Below are 8,062 nucleotides of genomic sequence, written 5' to 3' on the forward strand. Positions count from 1 at the left end.
GGAGCAGAGAGAAGCTATAGGCTGTTAGAGGGGATGGAACGATGAGTCAGAAGGCCTCTCGACTTTGACACTAATTCAAAGGGGGAAACCCCTGAAAACTAACTATGGCTTATGAATGGAGAGTGAGACTTAGTGTCCACGGGCCAGCAAGGCAACATGGAGGTCCTGTGCTAGGCCCCCTGGCTAGAGTGGTCTTCTGTTCATAGTTCACAGATGGGAATAGCTGTTTTAGTTCCACCCAGTAAACACTTCGTAAATGACTTCTGCAGCAAAAAATATTGTTGAAAAGTATTTATTTACACCATAGTCATAAACCATCCATTATCTGAACTCCAGTTAGTGGTTTTATGTTAGAATAGGTTGTTTGTTTTTCCACAACTATTAAGGGCTAATAAACAAATCAGCTGCAGTGATATTATGCACATTCTCATCTGAAATTTGACTACAAAGGTAACACTTTTAAGTCACAAAACAGAGCATACAAAAATATACTTTCTAAAAAAATTCCAAATATTAATAGGCAGAAATATACAGCCATACTTAAACCCAGGGAATGATTTTTTTTCCATAGTAAGGCATCCTGTATACATGCAGACCCTGTAACACTGCCCACATCACACAAGGCACAGAGGACACTTCCAACACAACTGCATGCATCCTATGTACATCCCCCTTTAAATAAGTTAACCTTTGACTCATTGCAAGAGATCATAAATGCTTTACATTTTTTTTCCCAAAGGTTCAGAACTTGGAGAAGAACAGTGCACATCAAAAATACACAAACTCTGAATGGATATACACTGAAAAAATAATCTTTGTTTCTCAACAAAAAGGAGCCAATATTGCTTCTCCCTCCCACCATTGCACTTCCGTTCTCTGAGTTTTTCGTACCTATTGCTTAAGGGTTCCCACGGCTAGGTACACTTAAATTCACTGTTCTAGGGCAGCAGAATGCCGCAGCTGAGACCAGGCTCCTCTCACTGTACAACTTCGCCCAAATCAGTCCCAAGCCATAAAGTGCAATGTCAGTTTCTCAGTCTTTTTTGCTGTCCTTACTCAAAGGAATCAGCATCTCCCAACCTACTGTAGAAAAAGTCTCAGAACAACTCTGACATCCAGGGTCAAAATAAAGGGAAGGACTAGCAAAACCTAGGGAGATTTCTCTCAGTCAGGATCACTCCAGTCCAGGGGCCCTCATCCAGCCCTCTTTGGGCTCCTCATTGCATGGAGTCAACTCCCCTAAGAGAGTCAAATGGCCTAAATTTCAGGAAGGCCCTGTGTCTAGGAAGGTGGGGCAGGGCTGGGCTCCATCAAGGTCCTTAGCCCAGACTCTCAGAGAGGAACGGAGAAGGGTGGTAGTGTTTTTGCAGCTCAGGTGGACGGAGGGCTTCCGGGGCATGGAAAAACTGATGTGTCAGCCAGAGCTTCATCTCATGGTGTCCTGGTCCGAGAGGTGCAGGCCAGTGGTCCTCCAATGGTGCTGTTCCCGCACAGGCTGCCTCCTGCCTGCGAGCCCCCAGGACCAGAGGCTGAAGACTGGGCCGGTGCAGAGGACGAGGGAGCACTGCTCTTCCGCTCCTTCTGTCGAAGGTGGATCTTGGTGTGGCGCTTCCTCTCGTCACTCCTGGCAAACTTGCGCCCACAGTAGTCACAGGCGAAGGGCTTCTCCCCGGTGTGGGTGCGGATGTGAGTGGTGAGGTGGTCACTTCTGCTGAAGTTCCGCATGCAGATGCGACACTGGAAGGGCTTGTGGCCCGTGTGGATTCGGATGTGCCGGGTCAGCTCATCAGAGCGGGAGAACCGCCTGTCACAGCCTTCGGCTGGACACGGGTAGGGCCTCTCGTGCACTGGCGTCTTGCTGGGCCTGTTAGGGTACTTTCGGGGCCGCAGGATGGGTCGCAACGGCAGGTGATGCGGGTTATAGGGGGTAGTAGTCACTGCTGCAGAGCCACTGCCGGGCACTCGGGGTCCCTCACTGCCTCCACTTGCCCCTGGTCCCGTGACTCCGGCACCGGGACCCCCCAGAGTAAAATTACGGATGGTAGAGAGTGGAGTGAGCGGAGGAGGGACCCGCAGGGAGTCCAGAGGGCAGGGAAATGGCTTTCGATCCGGGCCAGCTGCACCATGTGGATCTCTCTGGCACGGAGATGGGAAAAATCCAGGATAGTCTGGGATCATTGGAATGAGACCTGGATCCATGGCTGGCTTGGGGGATGGGTAGGAAGGAGGTGGCTGGTAGGCCAGAGAGGAGGTGGAAGTCGTGGGTGGTGACAGGAATGCCGAAGGGTCCTGGTAGAGATCTCCTGTACAGTTCGAATACGGAGGAGGAGGTGGCGGTGGAGAGTAAAGGTGGTCCAGTTCAGGCTGGGTCTGGGACATGGTACACACACCCAGGGGTCCTGTGGCCAGCGGGTTGGGGGAGGCCGAGGTGACGCTAGATGAGGCTGTGGTTGAAGCTGGAGGGGTGACCCCCTGCAGGATGCCCGCACTCACAATATTGATGATGCCTTCTGGGTAGCAGCTGGCACCAGGGTACTGGGGGTCAATGGAGAATTTGCCCATGTAAGTGAAGGTCTGGTTTCTAGGCGCGGAGATAGGGGCAAAGCTGCTAGGGTATGGGAGCTCCAGGGGCCTCTTCTCTCCGGTCATGTCAATGTTGATCATGCCATCTGGGGAGGGAAAGGGCAGGAAAGAGGGGGAACAGTGAGAATGCAGCCAAGAGCCAATTCACGCGCATGCACACACACACACACACACACACACACACACACACACACACACACACACACGGCCATCCCCATTTCAGGATTTCAACACTATAGGACTGGAGCAAAATCCAACAGGTGGGGAAACTGAGGCCTGGAGACAGTAAGAAGAAGTTAGCTAGAGTCTGAGACTCAAGAACTATCTCCATCTCCGAGAAAGCAGGACGTGCCCCTCCCCTCTTTATTCCCCCCCCCAGCCATCTGTGACTCTAGTCCTCAATAAAAACACCCAATAATAGCAACAATATCAAACAATTTCCCATCTGCCTCGGACTTCTCTCCCACTCCTTTGCCTCGTAGTCCCACGGCCGAGGCAACGGTACAGACACCACTCAAGATCCCACCAATCCCCAGGCGATGCTGAGAAAGTGCCAGCCGCGGGAGAGGGGAACCCCAGAACGGGTAAGTGGGTGGGTGATGTTCCCGCTGCTAATTCCTGGTGCCATCTCCCCCCTCCCTCTCCTGCTGCGCTTCAGCTGACGACTGCCAGTGGGAACCCAGGCTGCGGAGGAAGGAGTCTAGGTTTCCCTTCCCTCCCAACATCCTCAGCCTTGCCCGACACCCGCGCGTCCCCGCCCCAGCCCAAGACCGGAGGCTGGGCTCGGAGGAAGACGCGGAGGCTGCGGGGGACGACTTTATACAGCATCGCCACGGAGCCCGGCGCACGCTGGTGCCTGCGCTGGCCTCCGCAGTCTCAGGGCTGCTTCCCGCTGTTTGCCCTGCTCCGCCACCTCGTCTTGCTAACCCCCATCACTCTGGGGTGGTGCCTCCCAGCCGCGCTAGAAGCGCGACGAGCTCGGCGATCCTCCCGGAGGGGGCTCTGCCCAGAGAGCGCTACGCGCGCTTCCTAAGAGCTGCGCTCCCCTGCCACTTGGCTCTCCAGACGCGCAGCTCTTGCCCGGACTCTCGAACTTTCCTGTCACTTTAGCCCTATCCCAGAAGCCCAGAGTCCAGCCAGTGGACCTGCTTCCAGCCTGGCAGCCCAGTAAGGGTGTCCCTGGAGCCCTGCGCCCAGACGAAACTGGGCGCGCCTGAGAGCCACAAGCATGCCAGTTGTTTTTGGTGACCAGGTGCATCTCCCAGCGCGCACAACCCGGGCGCCCTAGTCCCTGTTCTTTCTCGCTCCTCCTGCACTCACTTCCAGAGTCAGTGTGGTCAGCGCTGTCCACCACCTCCAGTCCCCATTCTCCCCTCCAAGTCCCGCACACCCACCGCTCCCCACCCACCAGCTCCGAAGAGGACACGCGGCTTACCTCCGGCCACTCCGTTCATCTGGTCAAAGGGGGCTCCCAGTTCAGCATTGGGAAAGATGGTCACCGACGGGGCGGCGAGGTCTTCCACCGGGTAGAGGCTGTCAGGCAGCTGGTGCATAAAACCACTGAGAGTTACTGGGATTTTGTCTACGGCCTTGGCGGTCATCATTTGCTCCTCGCACAACCTGGAGACCCAACTCCCTCGCTACCTGGAGTGCCAGAGAAGCCGTTTTTGGAGAGGGGTTGGACTGAGCCTGGGTTGGTATCTCCTTTTGCCCTCCACACTTAGAAAAGACCACCACCACCACCACCATACACACACAAAAAAAAATCTAACAGAAATAAAACTAGCAAGCAAGTTGTTGGCTTCTTAAGAAAGAAAAATGGCTATAGGCCACTGACTCTCTCCTGCCTGTGATCCGGCTGTTGGGGAGCCAGGAGTTGCTGGTGTAGTGTTATTATAACAGTCAGTGTGTCCCCTCGCCCAGCTATTAATCAATCGCTGCTCTCTCAGATGGAAAGTGTTAGGCTCGGGAGTATTTATGGGCAGGTCTTGAATACCCGTGACGTCGCTGCCCATATATGGACTGAGGAACAGGGCTGGGCCAGGCAGCTTTTGCCGTCACATGGCCAATTTGCATACGAGCCTGGCAGCGCGGTCTCTGCCGAGCTCCCCTGGATCCGTTCGCGGCCAATGGACACCGCCGGGGTCTGGGGCTCTCGGCCGCTACTGTAGCCGGGGCTCCGGGCTGCAGAGTTCAGCTGGGGGAGGGCGCGATCGCCGACCCCGGCGCGGTCGCCGCAGGGGAACGCGCGGGCCGCGGTGGCAGCGCTGTCTCTTGGGGCGGGGAGGAATTCCGGTTCTCCGAGACTTTCCAAAAAAGGAGAAGATCCGGTAGTGGCGGCTCCGCCTCCCCAGCCCTTGTTTGGGAGCCATTCCGGAAAATTAAACTTCGGAAAGAAACCGAGCGGAGCCGAGACACTACAGTCAAACCCCTCCTTCACTTTCTTGGCAGCTCAAAACCGCAAGCAAAAAAGAGACAGAGAAAAAAAAAAAAAGAAGAAAGAAAAAGAAAAAAAAAAAAAGCTCCCCGCATTCACGGAAGCTGACTGCCTTTTTCTGAATTACACGGTGGAAAGTAGTGTCTGCTGATAAGAGTGAATGCGGTCTTGCTTTTTTGGAAAGTCTGTGCTATTTATACAGGAGCGAAAACGGAACAGGTCTGGGTTGTTTGTTTGTTTAAGTATTTTAGGCACCTTAAGGGTAGGGGTTAGAGGAGTACGGGGCAGAAGAGCTGCGGGAGCTTCGAGAGATCCTCCGCCGGAGGCGCCCCCTTCCTCTGCCCGCGCGCGCTCCCCGCCCCCCCTCCAGCTGCTGCACAGTGCGGGCGCCCTTCCCGGCGTGTCTGGGCGGTCCGCTGCGTGGGGGCGACCAGATGGAGGCTTGGACACTCACCCGGCCCGGCGCGCGCGCGCGCACACTCACACACACACACACACACACACACACACACACACACACACACTCCACTTCCGCTACACACTCTCCCTCCTCCGCTGCCCTCTTACACACCCACTCACACACCTTACGCTACGCACCACACACCTCCCTCTTGACAGCGCGCGCGCGCGTGTGCCCGCCTAGCCAAGAGGGTCCCCAGGCGCCAGACAGGACGCCCTGCGGAGACACGGTCCTCACCTTCACAACCTCTCCCAGTCAACAGCCACCAAGCGCCCCCTGATCCCTGTGTGCATCCTACCACTTGCGCCTAAGATCTACCCTAGGAAATGTCTTCCTCTCCTTTTGCTTAGAACCTACTCGGTGCTGAGTGACAACAAATGACACGGGTTCGAGTCACGGTGGCCCCACACGTGTTTCCCTTGGCAAATGAATCGATAGATAAATAAATAAATAAAAATACCCTCCCAGTACAAACCTTACTGTTAAATTCCCAAAAACTTTTCAGAGACCTAAACAGTGGCGCCTGCAGGCTCCCTGGGCACTCGGCTCCCACCTCCCAACGCTCCCAGCCGGCACCAGAAGCGCTCCCGCTGCGCAGCCGGGATTCTTCGCGACCGGCCTAGCCTGAGATCTTTGACGCGGGCTGGGAAATTACCCTGCCCTTCTCAGCTCCGGTCCCGTCCCCGCCGTTTTCTTTCTTGCCCCTCTACCCGGAGCAGCGAGGATACCCGGGCGGGCGGGCAGGAGCCACGGCGCCACGCCGTGGATGGAGAGCGCTGCTGCAGGCGCTCTCCCGCCGATCACCTGCGGTGCCCGCGGCCCCAGCGCGCCGGCTCCTGCCCCGCCTGGACTACCGTGGTCAAGCGAAGCCCCCGGGCCACCAGGAGCCGGCTCGGTGCCGCTCTCCCAGTCGCTCTTTTCTCCCCAGGCCAGTCGCGAAAATTGTTCTCCCGAGAATGGCCATCGCCCTGACTTCAAACGCCCAAAAACAAATCTGGGAAAGTTTCTCCATCGCGCCGTGCGCGCTCTCCTTTCCAATTGGGGATCAAATCCAAAGGGGAGAGGAGAGCCAGTTCAGCCAGGGTGGAACCTCTATAGGTGTCCTACCCTCTGCAAAATCCTGCAAAGCCCTGTTTCCAAGCGAGGTGGGTGGAATGGAAGAAATAGAAAGCCGCGTTCTTACCACGTGCGCCAGCCCGCTCCGCCTGCGCTCCGGCCGGTCCCGCGGCCCCCGCGCTGACCACAGGCAAGACGACGCCTCGGAGGGGAGCCCGACTCTCATCTCCAGCCTGGGTCGAGAAGAAGGGGGGGGGGGTCGGGTTATGCAAATAGAAGTCCCGGCGGTGGGGCTCGGGTTACGGCCCCCCACCAGCCCCAGAGGTGAAGCACCCACCCGCGCGCGGCAGGCGCGGGCCTGGCGACTGCTGGCGCTTCGCTGCCGTCGGTGCACGTGGGCGGGAGGATTGCAGTAGCCGCCCCTCTTACCGGCGCGCTGTCGCCAACCCCGCAGGCTGCCGCTGCGCGCCGCCCGGAGGGGGAGCTCCCGGGCGGGCGGCCGAGAGAGCCGGGAGAAGGGAGCCGGCCGAGGAGGGCAGGACGCCCGACGAGGGTAGAGCTGGAGCGCGGGAAGCTGGCGGATTGCCGCTACCAACCTTCGCGCAGGAGGTCAGTGGTGGTAAAACAGGGGGTTCGCACCATCGAGGAGTCTAGATACTGGGGGGCGGCGCGTGGGAGCAGGGCACCCTATGGAAGCCGAGCCTTCCAAGAACTCTCACCCTCCCTTTAAGAGCTTCCCTGGATCCAGCTGTTGGAGAGTAACAGCATGGGGGAGGGGGCAAGTGCTAGCAGAAGCTAGATGCCCAAGACCTGGCAGGCCAGGTTCCGGAGGGTGCCTGGGGACAGTCCCTGTCTCAGCCCTTCCAGAACATCCATGCTGGAACGCGTCTGTGATGGCTTCTAATAACCTTACCTAAACTATCTTCTTTCCCTCTCCCCCCCCCCCCCTTAAAAAAGTGTCTCTTTAAGTACAAACCCTTAACTATGTATGGGCAGCTTAGATAATGAAACAAAATCAAGGCACATATTTCAAACCAGTCACCACAAACAGATGAGTTCAGAAAACCTAAAAGCACTTGCCTAAAGTCACGCAGCTGGTGATTGGTCCAGTTCAAACCTGCTACCACCCAGTCTTCAGAATCCAAGTCCTTTGCACTGGTCACTGTGTGGGTCGCTCAGAACTCTTGTCAGAAGGTCCGCAGTTGAGTGTTGAAAGCCTGGCTCACCGGTGCCTTTAGGGAAGAACTCGCCGTCTTCATCAATTTCATCTTTCTTTGGCATTTCAGAGGAAAGCAAAGCTGAAGTCGGAGAGGGTAAAGGCAAGAGAGAGATGGGGGTGGGGGGCTGTTACAGGTGGACCCCTAAAGGTAGAGGGAGAATTTAAATGCAGGGACTCTGCAGACGTGTGTGACGGAAGGAATGACCAGGCTGGCAGAAAACCAGCATATTAATGCTGCGATCTTAAGAGAACCCAACCCCACAGTATCCTTCCTGGAGGCAAGGAGGGTTAAGAGGAAGGCAGGGGT

The 8,062-nt window shown here is 56.5% G+C and overlaps 1 protein-coding gene across 1 annotated transcript; it reads right to left on the reverse strand.

The window, feature by feature from the left end:
- Positions 1-276: 276 nt before the first annotated feature.
- On the reverse strand, positions 277-4,871 carry Egr2 (early growth response 2). The gene is made up of 2 exons (XM_052743926.1): positions 4,019-4,871; positions 277-2,669 (listed from the first exon to the last, which is right to left on the reverse strand). Exons 1-2 carry the CDS (start codon positions 4,185-4,187, stop codon positions 1,432-1,434), a joined length of 1,407 nt encoding a protein of 468 aa, XP_052599886.1. The 5' UTR covers positions 4,188-4,871; the 3' UTR covers positions 277-1,431.
- Between the last annotated feature and the right edge of the window lie 3,191 nt (positions 4,872-8,062).

This window comes from Peromyscus californicus, unplaced genomic scaffold, assembly GCF_007827085.1.
Source record: "Peromyscus californicus insignis strain IS unplaced genomic scaffold, ASM782708v3 Scaffold_19__1_contigs__length_69161282, whole genome shotgun sequence".
In the NCBI taxonomy this organism is placed as follows: Eukaryota; Metazoa; Chordata; class Mammalia; order Rodentia; family Cricetidae; genus Peromyscus; species Peromyscus californicus.

Coding starts and splice junctions, on each gene's coding strand:
- Egr2 (XM_052743926.1), bottom strand. CDS start 4,187: ATGATGACCGCCAAGGCCGTAGACAAAATCCCAGTAACTCTCAGTGGT. Junction 2,670..4,018: donor GATGAACGGAGTGGCCGGAG/GTAAGCCGCGTG, acceptor TTCCCTCCCCAG/ATGGCATGATCAACATTGAC.